Source organism: Hyposmocoma kahamanoa, unplaced genomic scaffold, assembly GCF_003589595.1.
Source record: "Hyposmocoma kahamanoa isolate Upper Pololo Valley unplaced genomic scaffold, ASM358959v1 87, whole genome shotgun sequence".
Classification (NCBI taxonomy): Eukaryota; Metazoa; Arthropoda; class Insecta; order Lepidoptera; family Cosmopterigidae; genus Hyposmocoma; species Hyposmocoma kahamanoa.
This window is the reverse complement of record NW_020654422.1, coordinates 1439047-1460192: the sequence shown is the minus strand read 5'-3', so window position 1 is coordinate 1460192 and position 21146 is coordinate 1439047. Positions and strand designations below refer to the sequence as shown.

At 35.3% G+C, this 21146-nt stretch overlaps 1 protein-coding gene across 1 annotated transcript in view; it reads right to left on the bottom strand.

Annotated features, from left to right (window-relative positions):
- Nucleotides 1-20855, bottom strand: part of LOC113235186 (phospholipase D2) — a 38001-nt gene extending 17146 nt beyond the window's left edge. Inside the window, exons 1-7 of the mRNA XM_026470799.1 lie at nucleotides 20756-20855; nucleotides 16662-16871; nucleotides 9692-9845; nucleotides 8414-8680; nucleotides 7591-7711; nucleotides 5720-5871; nucleotides 4762-4893 (exon numbers count right to left, since the gene is read on the bottom strand). Of these exons, the coding sequence (XP_026326584.1) occupies nucleotides 4762-4893; nucleotides 5720-5871; nucleotides 7591-7711; nucleotides 8414-8680; nucleotides 9692-9845; nucleotides 16662-16839 (1004 nt within the window). The 5' untranslated portion in view covers nucleotides 16840-16871; nucleotides 20756-20855. The remainder of the gene's footprint in view (nucleotides 1-4761; nucleotides 4894-5719; nucleotides 5872-7590; nucleotides 7712-8413; nucleotides 8681-9691; nucleotides 9846-16661; nucleotides 16872-20755) is intronic.
- Nucleotides 20856-21146: the final 291 nt, after the last annotated feature.

Sequence of the window (21146 nt, the reverse complement as noted above, 5' to 3'; positions counted from 1 at the left end):
TGGAAAATGAAGTAATCCCATTGGTGGATTTTTTCCTCGCACACTGCTTCGCTACGTCTCAGTCTCAGGTGAAAAGACAGCCTTATTGTACTTAGATGTTGCCAAACTGCTTTTCTCGCAGACCAATATAAAATATAAAATAGGTGTTCCGAAAGAGACTGTTTTGTTTAAATTATGAATACGATTCGATGTGCCTTAATTTTAAATCGATTCACTTAAAAATCGCACTGCAATTAATCGATACAATGAATCGCAATGTCGTATGCACTTGAATCGATCTTTATAAAAATTGAATTGTAATGTGCATCCCTTGGAGATCGTGATCGCGCTTAATTCGGCCGCGTATTTTCAGCTACATTCATCCTTAATGGTTGTCAGAACATACGTAGCAGTAGGTAATGAAGTATATTTTGATGTGTATGTTTAAAATTCTAGTGATCCACCGTTACCGGGCAATTTATATTGTTAGTTATTGTAACAAGTTTAAGTTCTTAGGTTTGCGCGATTGTTATGCATTGGAAAAGAGACAATTTTTTTCGAATGTAAATTGCGTATATTCCTTCGAGACAGACTTCGGAGCATCGCGGGGCATTTCTCTCTGCGTCTCAGAGCATTACAATTAATACCTTATTTCAATTGCAATAGCATAAAATGTACACTGATAAATTTAATGTCCACTGCCTTGCTGTCTGCCGCTTTACAAATCGCCCCCTCCTACGTAAAGTATCGTATGTCGAAATTGCCAACTTTACAGAGAAGAGTTTGCGAGATGAGCATAACACGTGACTTTAGCATTTCTCAGTTTTATTCGGCCAAGCTCGTTACTCACAGAGTATTATAAATCCTAGATATCGGTTAGATGATCTATTAGATGATCGCTCTTTCAGTGAATTCAGAACTTTAAAACGCTCCCCTATAAACTTGGCAATTTCGACATTCAACACTATTTACGTAGGAAGGGTCAAAATATACGCGATTTCATCTGAACTGGAAAAATAGTTACATTTCCAATACAATTTAAATTAACATATATTACTATTATTATAAATCAATGAACGGATCTATAAAAATTAGTCCATGTCCAACGACACATAGAAATTCCGTCACAGGTCAGTACGGTTAAATTTTTAGCACAATTATTTGCCTAATTATTATTTTACTTACATCTCCTTCGGTTGCGTGGAACAAACAATTATATGTTAAAATGACATATTTGGAAATATCAATTATTAAGTAGCATTTTTGCGAAATTGTAAAGAAATAACTTGTAAGAGTTCTTAGGTTGTTTTATATTTGTTTTTTCAAACAAACCAACGTTTCGGGCCCTTTACAAGTCCCATGGTCACGATGACTGTACCGCCTCAGTCAATCGTGGCTGTGTTTGAAAAATCAAATATACGCGATTTAAATCCGGAAAAATAGTTTCATTTCCTAACTTGTAAGAGCTAAACGGGTCACTACTAGGGGACTTTTGTCATCCAAGTACTCAGAAGCTTTATAATATTTAGTATAAAGTTTTTGTTTCACTATAGTTTTAAACCTCGTGAATGGCAAATTTAATATCAACCGGAATCTTATTAATAGAAGTGCATACATTGCCCCCACAGGCATATACAGGGTGGCCCATAAGTCCTTAGTAATGAAAAAAATTAATTAAAATAAAACTAATTACATTATGAATAATATTATTATTTGTAAATATAGCTAGAAAAACGGGAATTATTTTTTGTAAATAACGTCGTCCAAATGTAATCCGTTACAGTCACGACACTCTTGCAAACGCCTTCTGAAATTGTCGATGACTGCGCGGCACGTCAGTGCTGAAATGCTTGCCATTTCTCTGCGGATGTTTTCTTTTAGGTCATTAATTGACCGCGGGTTAGAGTCGTACACTTTAGCCTTAAGGTAGCCCCACAAAAAAAAATCCATTGGAGTCAGATCCGGGCTACGTGGTGGCCACGAAATGTCTCCTCTCTTAGAGATAACTTTGTTTGGAAAAAGTTGACGGATAACGGGCATAGCAGTATTGGAGGTGTGGGAAGTTGCTCCATCCTGTTGAAACCATGTTCGGGCATTAAAGCCTGGAAAGTTTTGCAATTTTTGTGTGAAAAACTCCTCGATCATGGCCACATATCGTTCCGAAGTAACAGTAACAGCACGCCCTCTGCCGTCCTCAAAAAAGTAAGGCCCTATGATGCCATGGGCTGACATAGCGGCCCAAACTGTAACTTTAGGGCTATGTAAGGGCTTCTGGTGCTTAAGTTTTGGATTAATCGGACTCCAATAGCGGCAATTTTGTTTACTAACGTGTCCGTTAATGTGGAAGTGTGCCTCATCAGAGAACATTATGTTATTGAACGAAGTAAACCGATTAAACATTTCATTAGCATAATTCACTCTCTGAATAGCATCAGTTTCTTTTAATTCTTGCACCAACTGAATTTTGTAAGGGTGCATAAGTAAATCTTTTTTCAAAATCCGTTGTAACGATGTCCTGGATACGTTTAATGCACTGGAACGCTTACGAGTTGACTGTGTTGGATTTTCACGAATAGATTGTGCCACTGTGTCGATGTTTTGTTCCGTACGTGATGTTCTTGGGCGACCCAACCGCGGTTTTATCTAACGTCGAACCGGTCTCCTCGAACTTAGCAACCCAATTCTTAATCGTTTGGAGAGCTGGGGTGTCATCAAAGTTGTGTAAACCTTTGTGTTCTCGAAATTTTCGCCTCGCAACGGTTGCCGAATTGTTGTTTTGATAAAACTCGCGCACACAAAACGCACGGTCCGCTCCGGTGAAACGCTCCATCGCGACTAAATTCCCAGAAACCGAAGTTACTGCCCCCGCTTCCCCTGCACCGCTCACGCGCGCCGTTTTCGTTTAATTCAAATTTTACTTTTCTAAGGACTTATGGGCCACCCTGTATATCTAAATATCCGGAAAAATATTTATTTTTCGGAAAAGTATTTTATTTTTTTCATAATGGAAATTTCAAAGACCCAACACTATTCATACTTGAAATTGTCTTTTAATTTGGTCGGTATTACCTATTTGACAGTAATTGTTTCGGGCGGATGTTGGACGGAGAAGGAGAGTAGATTCCCAGGGGTGTGATTCACGTAATCAAACCGTTGCGACATCGTAGCGATTTAGTCGTTGAACTGCTTTTTCGTATTCACGTGTGACAGTGAACGTCAACGAGTCCAATTTAAAAGTCGTTCGATCTAAATGTCGTTAAAGCGTATTTTATAGTCCATTTCAATAGGGATGACTTCTGTGACACTTTTAATTTTTACATTGGACGCATACTATTTATAACTAATCTGTCAACCAGGTTACAAAAACAAATATTACATTCGTTATAATGTAATATGTTGACTTTATGTAATATTGTGTATTTGTATGTAGTTTATGGTTTTTGGTAGCTTTTTTGTTTTGTGTGTTTGAAATTGTATTGTTATTGTTTCTTTCTTTATTTTAAAATACCTTAAGAATTATGTGAACACCTCTAATTGGCTTGCACATAAGAACTGTACCTAACATAATTGTTATTTTTAAATTTTGAATGTATTTATGTGTAAGTTGTTGGTTTTCCAAATAAATAAATAAATAATGTACAAAAAAAAACAATATTTGTTGTAGATGTAATTTTAAGTCAAATTTGTGGTATGTTATGTACATAGAAAATGAAATAATAAATATAAAATAAGTTACCTCGACTGCTTCATGCGTAAAACGTTATCCATAAAGATTTATACCATAGAATCGATAAATCGAATCGGCTTTTGTATTCGTGTGTGTTGATTTTATGCTTTATTATTGATTTTTCGTTTGGTTGTGTAGTTTTTAGGGATAGACACAACATAAATTACCCTAATTACTTAATGTGTAAAATGAAAAACTTATCCACAGATATATTTACACCATTACTTTGTCATTAGTTGTTCTTAAATTATTTTCTTTAAATCGATTCCCTCTTCGTTACAAATTATTTCGATAAGACATTTAAATCGATTTTTTTTTTCATGTGATTTACATCACTACATTCCTAGAAACTTCAAATTCCAAATGTCACTGGAATCATCCCTATTGAAATGGACTATAGTACATAAAATTGTAGTATGTAAAATTCTCACAGGACATTGGCGAAATCGCCATTTTTTTTGTATAATTTTTATAATAATATTAAACTACCGTACATAGTTATTTTTACTTGACATTGGCAAAAATCATTGATTATTTCGATGGAGCCATAACATTTAAAAGAAGAAGATAGTACATAAATCGAACTTGAATCGACTCTAAACGACAAGTCATACGTACTCTGTTAAAATTTTAACAGTTCTTTCAATAGACTTTCGACTACTAAATGTAAAATTTCACAATCCAAGATGTCGTTCATTAGTCGTTACGTTTTGATTCTACTAATATCAACGTTCGTTCAAGTGATACGTGAATACCCATTTAGGATAGGTCTTCGATCGAATGACTACGTAACTTCATCGATATTTTGATAGCTTGAACTTACGTGAATCGCACTACTAGTCTCAAGCTAAGGAATTTGACTATCAGAGCAACGAAAGTCCAGATCATTAACCGGAATACCCAGACCAGACTCAATGATAAAAGTTAATTTCCCAAATTGCTCCAACCGGGAACCGGACCCTCGCCCAGCGTCCGAAGTATAAACCGTTGCACCACTGAGGTTGTCGAAAGTATATTCCTTATATTACTACAAAATGTACACAAAATAATATTACCCCTGATCGAACAACATGATTGCTTTGATAATGCCGTCTCTGGGGCGTATGTACCCGAAGAATGTGTCCTTCACAAACAGCCACCGTTCTTGCCATTTCGCGCAGACCAGTCCCGTGCAGAAGTAGTTACATCTGAAATATTGAACCTTTTTTATATGCTCCATAAACCGCACCTAAGATACACGTTTGTTAGGTAAAGTGTGGGGGTTAAAAAGTCCTATAGTAACTACAATGACGCTTTTAATGTTTTCTACGACACATTCCAATTTTTTGTAACTCATGGTTACCTGTTTGTATGTAAGAAATAAAAAATATTATTATATTATAAAAATTCCTTCGATCCGGCTGGATTCGAACCATCGTCTTCCAGCAAACAGTGGCAGATGCCATATATCAACAAAGCCACGGAACTAACCAGTGGACCTTACGAATTTTTCTATGTGCTTGTTGCAGATCTTTGTTTTTTGTTTTTAACAACTTTTTTGCCGTAACGCCATCTGTGAGAAATCTATGATAGCTTTTCTTCACTTAGCCAGGTATCTTGGCAGCTACGAGCAGCTGACTAAAGATGTCGCTTATTAGCTCTTAAATGTTATCCTGTAAGAAGCATTGCGCCCGCTATGGAAAAATGAAGAAATGCATGATGTCTCTGTTTTTGCGTTTATACGTTGTTAAATAATTTTGCAAGTCTGTTTCATCGTCGTAGGTGCAAAATGTGCTACCAGCAGAAAAAAGCGCTACTTTTGCAACTGCAATTTAATTTAAATTCAATTCAGCTTTTTTCTTTCAGTGACATTACAACGCAAACAGGTATAAAAAGGTACATGCTCTAAGTACCAGCAGCCGTGGAGTGGCATAGAAATTTTACAACTTTCGTTAAAACTCAATGATTTCCGTTCATGTCGAGATATAGATATTGTATAGTAGATAGCCAGAAAAATCTAGTTTAAGTGCTCACCTAACACAGACCATAGAGCTTAGCAGTCCAAAACAGTTACACCCGGCCTGGCCAGGCTGCGTGGACCCAGTCCGTTTCATAATCATGCCCTCCTTGCCCTTCGAGCCTAGCTCCGCTATGAACGATAGATGTGACACTTCTAAGAACTTTACCTGCAATATCAGACAATAATTATTAAATAACTTCTCAAGTAAGGAAATACTTCAGACTTTTAGTAAGTGTGGGAACGCGCCCTAAAATGAGGTTGATGTCTCGCTCGTTCACTCCCTCTCGCTCTCTCTCTGTCATCGGACTCGATCGCGTCTTGTACGTATCGCGTAAAATCCTAATTTAAATAGTGAAACAGTGTTTTCTTATTCAAATCTCAGTGGCGACGAGAATAGTGGACAATAAGTGAAATTATACAAAAATTGTGACAGGAGAGCATTAAAACATATTAAAAAGCGTAATTTTTGAAGAGCAAAAGCCATTCTTGAGTGAACTTCTTAACACGCCTTACGCTTTGCAAATACATTCTATAGAGCCGCCATTTGTAACAGTATCACAACGAAGTTAGTTACACGTTACGATCCTTGCAAAGACATTCTTAAATCCACCATTTGTAATTGTTTCACTTATCATCCATCATTGACAATTTTTGTATCACGTTTTTAAGTCTTTATTATATACACAGAAACCTTCTAAATTAAGGTTTTTGACTTCAGATCAGCAAGTGTACAGGGTTGCCACTGAATTCATCAGGTTCTCAAGAGGCTCGTGCCGCCCCGGGTGCACGTACAGTACCCTCCCTAATTAGTTGTGCTAACGGTTGCCATCACCGTGACGACTCATTCAGTAAAAATTAAAAAAAAATATTTTGCAACTCGTGTCCTACTAAATCGTAGAGAATAGATGCGCTTGTGTTCAATATTTTTCCACGCTAAGTAAATTTCCTACCCTCCCTCGTCATAAAATGAAAAACACAAGAGCAACTACAATCGCCAACACCACCACCAAAAATATGCTTGACCCGTGTTCCGCCTCTCTATGAGACATCTTCAGGAGCTGTCGATTGCTCGTCGCTTGGCCTTTTCACCGACAATCGTATAAAAAGTCGGTATGCCGTTCCACGATTTTTTAGATCGTCTTCCTGCAGAGAGTACTGCTTACTAACATGGGTTTCAAATTGTCCCATTTTTTCCGACTAAATACCAGCAATAGAATGTCGATGAGCTCCGTAAACCCAAAAAAGGCTCGATAAAATCATTACATCATAATATTACACAATAATACATAGTACGGCGCGTATCGTTCGCCGGCTCTTGACCCCGCTCGTCTATATCATTTTACCGGCGAATATCACTCTTCTATTTAATAATCTCAGAACAGAGTACTAAAAAAACCGACCTTAAAACTACGTGGAATTACGTCTATTTGCTGTTTTATTGAAATATTCCCTAGTTCGCCACTATACAGGACTTGACACTGGAGATAATAAAAATTGGTTCTCACTACTCAAAGTATATTGAGCGAAAAACGCCTTGAATTGGAGAAATAGCAAAATCAACCATTAAAGTAATTGCTCCTAAATTAATGTTAGGCGCTATTTATGAAAATGAATATTCATACGCGAACAGCCACCCTTCGAGGTAGATGATTTTCTTCAAAATGAAATGGGATCACTATGGAAGTACCCCCTTTCCAACAAAAAAAGAATCATAAAAATCGGTTCACAAATACCGGAGTTATCGCGTAACATACATACAAAAAAAAAAGCAAAAAAGAACATACAATCGAATTGAGAACCTCCTCGTTTTTTGAAGTCGGTTAAAAATTCAAAACCAACACCAAATATATCAAAATTAATAATATATAACAGCATAGATCCTTACCGTTTCATGATGATTACGGTAAATGGAGATGTTAAACAAATTGAACAAATATTCTTCGAGTTGTTTCATTCGCAGCTGGATACCTTCGTACGAGACCATCACTTCTGGCTTGCTTGGAAACCTGTAAATATTACGAAAAATATGTTGTAGTTATATACCTTAAAACAAAGTTCGATATATAATGGCTTCAAATTATTTTTTCACGAGTATCTAACTCTGTGAAAAAATAATTCTGACTTTCCAACTCATCGTTACCGTTTTTAAACAGTTGCTACAATTTGTCCAAAAAATAACAAGTAATACACTTCCTACACGCCGTCTGACTTTCTCCTTACGATGCGACGTTAACAGTTTGGACAGTGAGGGATTCTATGGTCTCTGATATATACTTTCTCGTATAGATAACCTAATAAATGAATATTTTCCAATTAACAGATTCAGACATTACTTTGCCGAAATCCATATTAATAATTACTTTTTTATTAAAAAAAAACCTTCCTCAATAATTTTGTTATCGGCTTTTAATTGGAATTACACCTATTTTTATTCAAATAATGCCTAAAGCGCCTAACGCTGTTAACAGGTTGGTCAGAATAGCTTTGTATGTTGTTTGTCTAGCTCACTCGACTACAAATGTGACGGTATATAATATCTAAATAATGAAAAAATAAAAATATGCAGTGGCCCACAGCTAGAATTCATATAGCGATAAAATTTGCTGTTTCAGACAGTTCATTATTTGGTTGTGCAATTTGGTATATACCTAGGTCAAAAACTTGGTGTTTACCCAGCTTTTTTTGAGATAGTTAGAAATTCAACCTACCTAGGTAAAGCACCCTTTCTTTTCCTCGGTCTCACTCCTCTTTTTGACTCCGATCTAGGTAAAGCATCCAACGCCACCCTCTCAGCTCTAGCTTCGGTGTCAACGGTGTTCTTGAAACTCGCTCTCCGGGACTTATGCGTTTTGGTTGGGAAGGGAATGTTAAGTGATGTCCGGTAAATGCTGAGTTGTTGATGTAAGTAGAGGATGTGTTTGTAACGTTTCTTGATTGTCCATGTGAAATCGCCATGTTGCAGACGTATCGTGTATCTGAAAATTGAGAACCACAATCATTTGTTAAAAATAATTGTAACTTTGTTTTTGGTATTTTTCCGGATTTAAATCGCGTATATTTGTTTTTTCAAACAAACCGACGTTTCGGGCCCTTTACAGGTCCCATGGTCACGGTTGGCTGTGACCATGACCATGTACCGTGACCGTGACCATGGGACCTGTAAAGGGCCCGAAACGTCGGTTTGTTTGAAAAAACAAATATACGCGATTTAAATCCGGAAAAATAGTTTCATTTCCTATGTGTAACAATCGCGAAAACCTAAGAACTCGATTTGTTTTTGGTTTTTAACAACTTTTGTGCCGTAGCACTAGATACGTACCCCAATTGCTTCCGAGGTCCCCACCAATACAGGATTATTTGTAAAATACTAAAAACCTTGCAAGACTATATTGCTAACATCATAAACAACTTTTGACTATGAACTTTATTGAATTGGTTTTAGTCTGGGTGTGGGAATGAATTCTGTTTCTCTGGTACTCATAGTACAGGGAATCTTCGAGTTTGAGCTCACGTCATTAGTTGTTACATATCATCATTGTTACGTATCATTAGTTAATACAATAGGAGTTTTCGATGACTCACTTTCTCAAACTCGTATCTTATAAAGTGTGATAATTCAGGAGACAGCAAATTTCTATTTACTTTAAATTTATTATCAAGGGTGTAAATTTGGATGCATTACTTTAAGAATAGGTAAAAGCTAGTGTGAAAATATGAAGGAAATATGATGTGACATCATCCTGCAAAATTCGTATATATAATCTATTTTTTGCATTTCAGTAACTTTATGCTTTAAGATACGAGTTATTACATATTACATATATATACATATACCTATTAAATATCCCTTGGGCTATATAGTACGTAAGTATGTACATAATTAAAGCATGTTTTATGTAAATTTGTTTTTAATTTAATTAAATGTGATCTATTATTTTATGTTATCGTAGTATGAGTGTAGTAATTAGATTCAAAGCAAAACTTACAAATTAGGATTGAGCAGATGAGTAGTGACGCTCCTTTCGTTTTCGATGAATCTGACTTTTATTTCTACGCCCGGAATGAATACTTTTCTGTGCACTGAGTTAAACTTTACAGGTGGGTCGTGGATTGTTCTGAAGCGAACTGATGTTTCTGGAACTGAAAAAAGAAATACAATAGGCGTTAAACAAGCAGCATAACAGTCCACCTGTCATATAAAAAAAAATTGATGAATACGGGAATTTCAATTTTATATTTAATCAATTTCAATTTCAAAGAACCGATGAACAATAAGTGCCGTATCGAGCAGGACCGGGCCGAGAAAAATATTTGTATGGCCTACATTTATTTCTCTCGCGAGTTTGGGTGTAATTTGTGGTTGGTGGTCTATGTGTGTGTCCATGGCATGAGTGTGTGCGTTATTAAATGAAATTTTCTATTTTCAAATGGGAGAGGCGGTATTCCCCGGGAATGACACAGTCGGCCGGGGTCACGCACTCATGTTCAAGAAACGGCGAAAAATGTATCGATCAGGACTGCTTTATGTATTTGTGATAGAAGCGACACGCCACATTATATTAATATTATAATCTGATATTTTTATCATAACTGAATAAGCAAGATCATACTCAGCGCTCAAAAGCGAACATTTTCCACTAATCATCGTATGTCAATATCTTTTATAAATATGACTCATTGATACAATGTGTATGATACGAACTACAGCTGAAAATATGAAGTGATAACAGAAAATATGTCGGTTTAAAAAATATGTCATAAGCATGTTATGATACCAAGTGGTGGGACGAACAAGTTGTGCACCTGGTGATAAGCGACACGCCAGTTCATAACAGTCGCAGTGCCGCTCAGAGCTTTAAGTCGCAAAGATCTGAGGGGCACTGCCACTGCACGCGTCGCCCTGAGACATAAGTTGACAAGTCTCATGTGCCTGACATTCCACTTATTTAGGGGTTTTGAACATTAATGCATATGTTAGCTCCATTGGAAAAAATACATCAAAGAAACACTTAGCAGAATCCAAACACATAAATCTAAATACTGCCTAAACAAATACATTATTTTATTTTTAAAAGTAATACGGCAGTCAGACTTTCAAAAGTTTCCTGCCTCATCTGGGTTTCAAACCAATCAAATATGAAGAAAAAACATCCTATATTTTATGATACCGATCGAAAGTGTCAATTATAAGGATTAATTCTATTTAAGTAACTTACGTATCTTAAATTAAAGGAACTCACGAGGAAAGGAGTTAAATTGGTTAATCTGGTATTCCAACCGCAGGCGTTTCCTAGTTGTCGACTAGGTAATTGGTGCAATTGTGTGGCAGATTATTATTTAACCAAGGACCACTTAGACGGTAAAAGGCCTTGTTGTCACTGTTCGGGATGCGTACAAGTCTGAATAAAAGAACTCATGATTAAGAAAGAAGTGAAAGAACTCCTTGTGAGAGTTCGCCCAGGGTAGTACTACTACCTATGAGCATTATTGTGAGCATTACTGCGTTCCGGTTGAAGGGTAAATGTACTGGTGAAGTTACAGCTACATGGGACTTGTCAACTTAAGTCTCAGGGTGACAGGCGCAGTGGCAGTGCTCCTCAGATCTTTGCAATTTAAAGCTGTGAGTGGCAGTTACCATCACCTTTCACTTACATTAATGGCGCATCTGAATTCTATTTTCTAGGCAACAACATTTAAATTCCTCTGAATAATACAACCGCGCTTCGAATAATACAAACTCGCCCGCGCTCCCGAGACGCTCATTTAAGTTAAAACGTAAAAGCTAAACGAATAGAGCGTCTTTTGCCATGCAAGTTAGACGCGCGCTGTCGCTGCGCGGCGTGAGCGCGATGAAATTCCCGTCGAATACATGCGCCCTAACTGTTATGGACGGGCGTGTAGCGTACCACTAGGCGCACGACCTGTTCGTCCCGTCATTTGTACTAAAAAGAAAACTGCTCCTTCCACTCCACACGGTAAGAATCCAGTTCTCATGCGTATTCTTCGAACGTATAACAACCAGTTAACAAATATTAAGAGGGAGCATGCCAAAAAAATTTTGTCTTGGCTCCTATCGCGTGACATGCGACAGGAGATGTTGAATTTTGCTCATTAAAAGTACCAAATTGGTTTTAGCGGAATAACTCTAAAACTAAAGGGATTTTAAAAAATCCGTAGTGACAGTTCTCGATCACGCATAAATATAATTAATTATCTAAGTTTTGTCCTAATAACCTGTAGCATTTCGAGGATGAATCGAAAAAATGTGAAAATTAGAGGTCATTTCGTGATTTTTATCTATCGAGGAAACATTATTGTTTTATGTTTCTGATTAGTGTCTATGCTTGAATATATCGTGTAGTTACTCATACAATATTTTATATTTAACTTTAAAGTAGATATACCCCGCTAAAATCAAATCGAAGATTAGGAATTTTTCCTCTGCTCCCTCTTAATCCGTTTGCAAGATCTAAACATTGCTTCAAAACAAACATCAGTCAGTTGCATAGAATATATTCAAAGCCCGCAGTTTCACAAAATGGTAGTATGTAGGCTTGTTACAACATTATACACAGGGTTATTTGTAAAATACTAACAACCTCGCAGGACTATAATACCATTATTATAAACAACAACTTTTGTTCCACGACTTTTAATAATTCATTAGATTTTACTTTCGTACTAAAATAAACATATTTTAATAGATTCCTAACTCTTAACGGCGGTATCAAAATAACGCACCCACCACCAAAAGTATTTTTATGAATGACAGCATGCGGGAGCCGTTGCTAAAATACACAATGTGGTATAGAAAAACAAGAACTTAAAAGATTGACTTAAATGATTTGTAAAAACTCATGGAACAAAAGTTGTTGTTTATGATGTTAGTATTTTACTAATAACCCTGTACAAAATTTAATACATAATAGTGATGTGCAATATGTGTAATGTATTATATTATGTAGGTATACATACATGTATAATTATCAATTATTAATATGTACGTGCGCATTAATTTAATTATATACATACGTATATGTAATTATTCATGTAACAATTTATTTAATTTTAATGTTCTTTATTTTTTGTTTTTTTTCCTCGTAGCATTTTTATTTTATGATTTATTATATGATTATTTAATTTCGTTTATTTTTTCTGTTTGTTTTTATACTAATTCTTTTTAATTAACAAATGCATCCACTGTCAATCATTCTTTTAGTGGGTAACAGTAATTCATCTATTAAAAAAAGTTATAAGTTAAGGTTAAAATTGTATTAGGCTGTTGTTGCGAGTGGCGAATCGTGGTGTCTGTCTAGCCCTCTTGAAGGCAGGTGTGACTCATATTTGCCGTATATCAAGAAGACGTATAATCCTATTTAACTTTCAAAGCATGATAGACATTGTATACTTATTATAAACAAATGATGTACAATAACATTGATATGAAATCAATAAACGATAATGTCATAAGTGGTAAAACGATAAGAGTTAATACCCCACAACACTAACCTTATGGTTATCACATAACACGTAAGACTATGGATAACAATGCCCTTCTTTTTAGTAATAAAGATCATTTTATACTTTTGTTAATTTATGGGGTTGTCATTGTGAATAATAAAATAAGAGATTAGCGGATAATATACTACAAATTTCGATTATACATAATTCGATATAGATAGATTTAAAATTGGATATGACGTAGTACTTACTGAAGTTTTAACTATTACATGATTACATGCCTGTCTGTCTGTTCGGTGCGTCAATAATACCCACACGTCGCACTATAGTAAAATATGAGTAAAACCTGGCCAATAATATATTATAAAAAACTTTTAATTTCAAATTTAGACCAGATGCCATTAGTTAGCTGAATTGATAAATAATGATGTTCTGCATTGAAACTGCATTTCAAAAACCAGTGCCATATTAATTTTTTTTTATAACATACAGTAACAGGACGAACTAGTCGTGCGTCTGATGGTAAGCTACACGCCTGTCCATAACAGTTGCAGTGCCCCTAAGAGCTTTAAATTACAAAGATCTGAGGGGCACTACCACTGCGCCCGTCACCCTGAGACATAAGTTGACAAGTCCCATGTGCCTTAATTTTATTACAGCGTATAGTACAATTATCTTAGTTCAATTTTCTCGGGAAAAAATTCCATTTTTCGCGGGAAAAAAATTATAAGTTTTTCCATTTGTGTTGCTTTTTATTTTTACTAATTCCACAAAAATTACGTCTCAACTACAGGGCCCCAAGTCTGCTAGTTGTAAATCGTCTCAGTTGTGTTTCGATGGCAGGATTTTATACGTTAGGTATTCTGCTGAAAGTTAATGAGTAGCGGCTTGCCAGCTGGCCATCGAGCTACTATTCAACTGCTGTTGCAATTTTTCAGTATTCTGTTCTCCAATGGCGAGTCGATGGCGTAGTGTATTAAAATTACACATATTCAATTTGAAGACTAAAATGCTAAGAGAAAAAAAATTAATTATGCATAGTAATTTCCATGGTAGTTTTAGTAAGGCAACATCGTTATTAAACGAATGAATAAATATGCCATCACTACCATTCCACTGAGACTCGACTGCAATTGCAAGAAAATTTTAACGAAATAGCAAATATTATCATAATTGCAATATAATCTCAAAGGAATTACAATGACTAGTGGTTTCAAAAATCAGTAGAATTGGGCCCCAGGTATGTAACAATAAATATAAAATTGTAATAGATTAACTGCCACAACATGACACATATTCAAGAAGCCTTAATTAATTAAAACTTACAAATTTTATATCCGGATCAAAATGATTCATTTGCTGAAGGAGCATTTAATAGACTTAATATTAACGTTTACAACAAGTGCTATTGTTTGCGGCAACATATTAGAAAATAATCACGTTCGTTTCAATTGTACGTAATTTTTTTATTCAAATGTAAGTGTGTATTTGACATCCATCTCACCTGATGGAAAGTGACGATGACGATGACGTCGACGATGGAGCATGCACACCTGAATAATGCCTATTCACTCTCGCCTTCAAAAGATCCAACTTATAACGTTCAGGGAAGTCTGCAGGCAGGAATTCGACTCCATGGCCGTTCGCCATAATAAATGTGGAAGCGTAACGCTTCGTGCGAATCTTTGGAATATCCACAACATAGGGGTGGAATCCATTTATATAAAGGAGTAGGATCCCGAGCAATTTGCGGACAGTAACAGTATAATTATTTACAAGATTTTCCATTTTTTATGGTTTAATTTTTTCAGTTACCATGTGAACATCGAAGATGCGAATGATGTGTGTCAGGGGTGCTATGGTCCTCAAAGGATTATGTTTTTTCTACGCATTTGCCAAAAAAGCGTGAAATTATGTATTGTAAAATAAATATATTATTATTATTATTATTAATTATGACTTCTGCTTATTCTTACAACGTAATAATGAAACAAGTCACTAAACTTAAAATAAGTCACCGAAAACGCAGTTACTTTACAAGTGTAATTTTGGCAATGTTTTTTCTTACTTTTCCCATAGTGCGTCGTTCGGAGCATAGGGTTGTCAAATGATTATTTCAGTTGGTGAATTTGAAAAAAATAACCTTAATTTTTGAATACCTATTAATCACAGTATTCTCATGGTACATTGAAATACCTTTTGTCAAATGCAGTACTTACATATTGATATATTTAAATTCGATTATTCCCATAATCTAATATATGTACGATTATGTAATACAAATGAAATTATTAACAATTCTGAATTTGAGGCACTCTTGTTCAAACAACCATAAACACAATAATAAACACGTCTACTATTTATTTTTTTTACGCCGAGCGTTTGATTTAAATTGTGAAGTCGCGTGTGAGGACCCGCGCTGTGCAATTCGGGTGCACTGCAAAATTTTGAGATTGTGTGCCTCTATAAACGGCGCGTGGCGAGCATTTACGATACAACCCGCGCTGCTACGTTACCATGGAGTTGTGCTACTGATTTTATTTTACTATGGCTGTACTTATAATCATTAGCAGCAGTAGAGCTTCTCGTGAAAGAGTTCCTCCAGAGAAGTAAGCCACCTTCCTCTACGAACTCTTTCACAAGGCTCTACTGCTACTATTGATTGTATCGATTGTAAAATGGATATTTACTATGTCGAACATGAGAAATAACGTATCGCATACGAATGATATGCATATTACGCAATTTTTGAGATAAAATATCATTTTATAGTTTTTTTATCAATTCATAGATTTTTTTTACTTATGTAGGTGTGATTTCTTTTATCTGTACTGTTCATGCATACTGTTCAAGATGCAGTACATAAACTAAATAATAATATTCTTTATTTATATTGTACCTAACTTAATTATCGCACATACCTGGAAATGAACATGTAATTTATGTACATGATACATAGATTTAACTTTGGACAGACACACTATAATAATGTATATAAAAAGAAATTTAGGATCACATGATAGTTTTTTTAATGGTATAAATAAAATCCAAGGTCATATAGATTATTCGTATGAACAGTTGACATTTACGACCAATTTAGATAAAGCGACTTTTACACCGAGTATAGCAAAAACAACACTATTACAGTGCCGTAAAGTTACATTTCCAATTAAATATTTTGGCATTGAGCCTGCCAAAGGTTGATGTGGGTTGGTATCTTGCTAAGTTGCAGAAACTAGACAGTGAAGTGTGTCAGCCATGTATGGATATAAAAGTATTATGCACAGACCATGTGTTAAATGTTATGTTGTGTTTGTTGCATTAATAATATATAGCTATTTTCTACTTAAATCTATAAATATGTAACTCCCTTGAAAATCAAGGAAACTGCAGGTTTTTTGCAACAAAATATAGTCAAAAATTTACTAATTGCACCATTTTGCTCCTGTTCTTACAAACTACCTATATGCATAGTAAGAATAATACGATACACACCTACTAAGGAATCATTTTCTTTATTGTCAACCTTATCTGCATCAATCACTGATAAGGACTCCGGGACAGCCAAACTCTCATCAAACTCCGTGTCCATGCCTGGATTGAGCGAGTCCATTCTTTGGAATAATCCGGGCAAGCAGTCCCCTGGTGCCCCTGATGGAGTTGGCGTCTCCATGCCGTAATTTGTGTACCCGTAGAGTTCCTCATCTGTAAAATGGTATTCTTATTAAATTGATTTCTGAAGTTTTAGTATAGCATTAATTATAGCCGGTTTGGAAGAACGTACTGCACTTGGATCAGCTGGGAAAAGGTCCCAGGTGGCCCAAGACATTGCTTGTCATGTAAAAAAAATTATATTTGTGATAAAGTTACAAAATATCAAAGATTATGATGGCTGTAATTAACTGATGACAAATGTGACATACAAATAAACCTGACCCATCAACTGCTATCTTGAATTATAATCCATAATCACAAATATTAATTGCACTAATGAGAAGTTGATTTATTTTAAATAATTGTCCACTTTTGTAAGAAATCTTTTATAATAGTTTAATAATAATTTACATAAAGATACAGAGTGCAGGTTACCTTTATTGTTTGAGCAATAATCTTCTTTCAGTAAAAAATTTTGATCCATATTTTAAAAAAACACCAAAAGCAGAAGCAGGCTAATAATTACACAGTAATAAATGCGGTCATTGAAATGAAATGAAATCAATCACAAACAACTGTTTAGAACCTACTGAAATTAATCCATACAGGAAAATCATAATGACAAACATGATAGGTAAGCATTATATGAATACAGGAAAATTTAAATATAACGCTTACCGAGTTATAATTTACAAACAATGCATAGATACATTGACCTACCAAAAGGTCAATTCATAGACAGCTAAAACATTTCACAGTAACAACTGTAAAAATAAAGAAAACAAAATACTGTACTCTACTGTACTGTAATAATGTACTGTACGAAGAAACAAAAGGAAACAGATATTTAGAGCAAAATGCTAGTAAGGTGTCAAAGTCATTACAGGTAAGTATTAGTATTTGCTAATCACCACATTAATGTGTCATAGAATTTTTGTAGGTCTTTACCAAACCATTAAGTTGAGGATTTTTTCCTTGAACACCACTTTTTATTATACGTACCCATTGATTCTCATTAATTTTGTTTTCTACATAAATAATCATGTATATTACAAAAAAGTTCTGAAGCCTATAGACCATACTTAACTAAATGTAAACAATGATGAGATGTCTTTTTAATGAAATATATATTAATAAAATGATTTATACTTACCTTCAAATACAAAATACAAATGCTTAGCTTCATATGAAATTGCATGCTCATTTTTGTACCTATTGATTTGTAAAGCATGTTTCAATAAAAAGATGTATCAAGATTGTTTACCTTTAGTTAAGTACCTAAACAAATGGACTATAGTTCGAAAATTGAAAATGAGTTTTTGTTACATATATTTGTATTATGCCTTTTTCTTATAACACTAGGTATGTAGGATGTTACATAATAAACATGAATGTTTCTATACCATACATTTCACTGTCAACAATAACATAAACACAACTAGCAAAAGTACACTAAACTGCACATGATTCGAAGACACTGACGCAAGTCTTTCAGTGTAGACTTGAACTGAAGACCTTATTATAAGAGGCAAGAGAGGCTCTGGATAAGAATGGCCTTTGAAAGCAGACTACAGCTCTCAAGGGGTACTGCACTGCGCAAACAATAAGCACATGTCCAACCTCATGCTAAGTGACAGTAGAATTTCGATGATGAAGCGGACAAGATGCCCCTGTATCGTTTTAGCTAATGTACCCATGCACACGCTTATTAAACACATACTCAGTCACAGACAGTAGTAGCAGTAAGAGTTCCTTTCGAAAGCGTTCGTCTAGGAAAGTACTGCCACCATATTTATTTCTGCCACCAAGCAGTAACGCTCACATTACTTGTTTCGGTTTAGAAGGGTAAGGTTGCAAGTGAAATTACAGTCACATGGACTTTTCAAGTTATGTCTCCTGGCGACAGGTACAGTGGCAGTGCTTCTCAGATCACTGCGATTTAAAGCTCTGAGTGGCACTGCAATTGTTATGGACTGGTGTGACGCGTTCGTCCCATCACTAGGTCTCATAAAAAACACACACCCAAAAACACCGATTCACCTCACTTACAACACAACATGAGTTAATTTTAAGAGGTACTCTCATTATTAAGCATATCAGTACTATTTGCATTTAACAATATTACCTTTCTATGTTTTAATTTTCTCTAGTAATACAATCACTATCATCATATCAGCCGGAAGACGTCCACTGCTGAACATAGGCCTCCTCCAAAGACTTCCAGACTAGCTGGACGGACATGAAGTGCATCCACCGGTTACCCACCCCCCTTACCAGGTTATCCATCCTTCTATTTTCCAATCACTATGCCGTAACTTTATTGCTCTTCTGCAGAGTGCAAGCCTGGTGATCATTAATACAAGCGTCTCTAAAACCTATCATCGGGTAGTGGTCTCACTCAAACATATCCAACTTTCTTATTAATTAAGTCAAATAATTTTTAAGATGATTATCATTAACAATATTTCGTAGATCACTTTGGAGAGCAACTGTCACAGATTGCTTGAAGGCACTGGTTCAAATCCAACCAGAATGAAGGAATTTTTGTTAGTTTGTTCAATCTTTGTTTTAACTGCCTCCGTGGCCGAACGGTTACCATCTGCCACGCAGAGGTCCCAGGTTCAGTTCCCGGTCCAGGAGAAATATTTGTATGGTCTATATTTATTTCTTTTGTGAGTTTGGGCGTAGTTTGTGGTTGTCTGTCTGTATCCATGGCACCCGTGACACAAGGTTTCCCTGGTGCAGGGCTATGTTGAGTGTGTGCATTATTATTAATATCGCAAACACTAATATTTTATTACAAATTAATATTTTATTTCAATGTTGCTGTATGATTAGCACATATAAGCTCACACTGACGCAAACACGTTTGTCTCAAACAGAGAACGTAAAAGCAATCAAATACTGAAGCTCTATAATTTTGTTTATGTGCTCCGAATTATAATTAATGATCACAATAAAATTGATCATCAGTCATATTCATTAAGGCCTGTACAGGCCATGAAGAAGCCACCCTGGCAAAGAAGCAGCTGTTAATCCAATTAGGTCATGGTATGGAATGTAATTGCTGTGTACCACACTATATAGTCATCATAAAAAGTAAATACAACCAACTCATTTCTACTCGTATTATTATACATTTAATCTTTTGATATGGAACACCTATATTTATGAGTATGTTAACACACCAAACAAAAGACTGCCAGATACGGTCATTCCATTGTAACAATTGCATCCAATTGTCCTTACCTTAGTAATTTTAAATCATAAATTCCACAACACAAACAATCATCAACAAGATTTTTCCAAGAATGTATTGAAAACAAACACAAAAAACGGATAAAAGCTTCAAACAGTTTGAGCAACAAAAAAAATTTGATAATATCCACAAGAAAATGGTGTCCAAACAAAATCATAATATTGAAAATACAACTGGTATCACTTGTCACAGGTGCTAAATCACAACTAAGCACCTTATTAAATAAATTTTTAAATACATAATAGCATAAACAAACACACCTCGCTTTATCAAGTTATGGAAACTCAAAGTTAACTCGGACCTTTCCATGCGTGTTTCACTGTGTTCACTGAACTCTTTTATCATACAGCCCGTTTGGGTGTCGAAATACTACGTTGGGCATTACACAGTACAAATCCTAACACTTGTGCATATAATCTTCTTTGATAAGATAATAAACGTATGTACAGCCAGTCGTTTCGCAAAACTTTAACGAAAAGGGCGTCTGACTTTTATTTTTAATTTTTTAAATTTAGAACAAGTTAACTTTGGACATGGTAGAACACTTTTTCAGCTAGTAAAGTAACAAAAGGCGAGATTCACTGAAGGCTACGGAGACTCCATGGTTCAATGAACAAGGTTTTATCTCAAGGTTTTTTTCTGACTACACTAAATTGGTGAAATCAACAGTACTTACTAAACTTTCAGATGAGTTGAACAGTACACATCTTTACTGCGGCCCGTTACAATTTAGAATAAAATTCTAAACAAAGCTGTGATGTGTTAATAGACTGGGAAAACCTTAGTTGATTCATTCAGTATGTACCTAATGGATTAGTTCAAAGTTGCAAGGTATGTTTCGGTATAAAAAATACTTGTTCTACGGCTCACTACGTCATCGCCATGATGAAAAGGCCAGTGGTAGACAACATTTAGTTAGAAGCGTTACTAATTCATAGTGAGGCAATGAGTTTTTATTTTATTTTTTCACCAATTGGTCAAATGAAATGTCAAAAGTTATTATAATTTGAATTGATTTGGATTCGACTACATTCCATAGAACGAAAACGAGAAATCCAATGTATGAA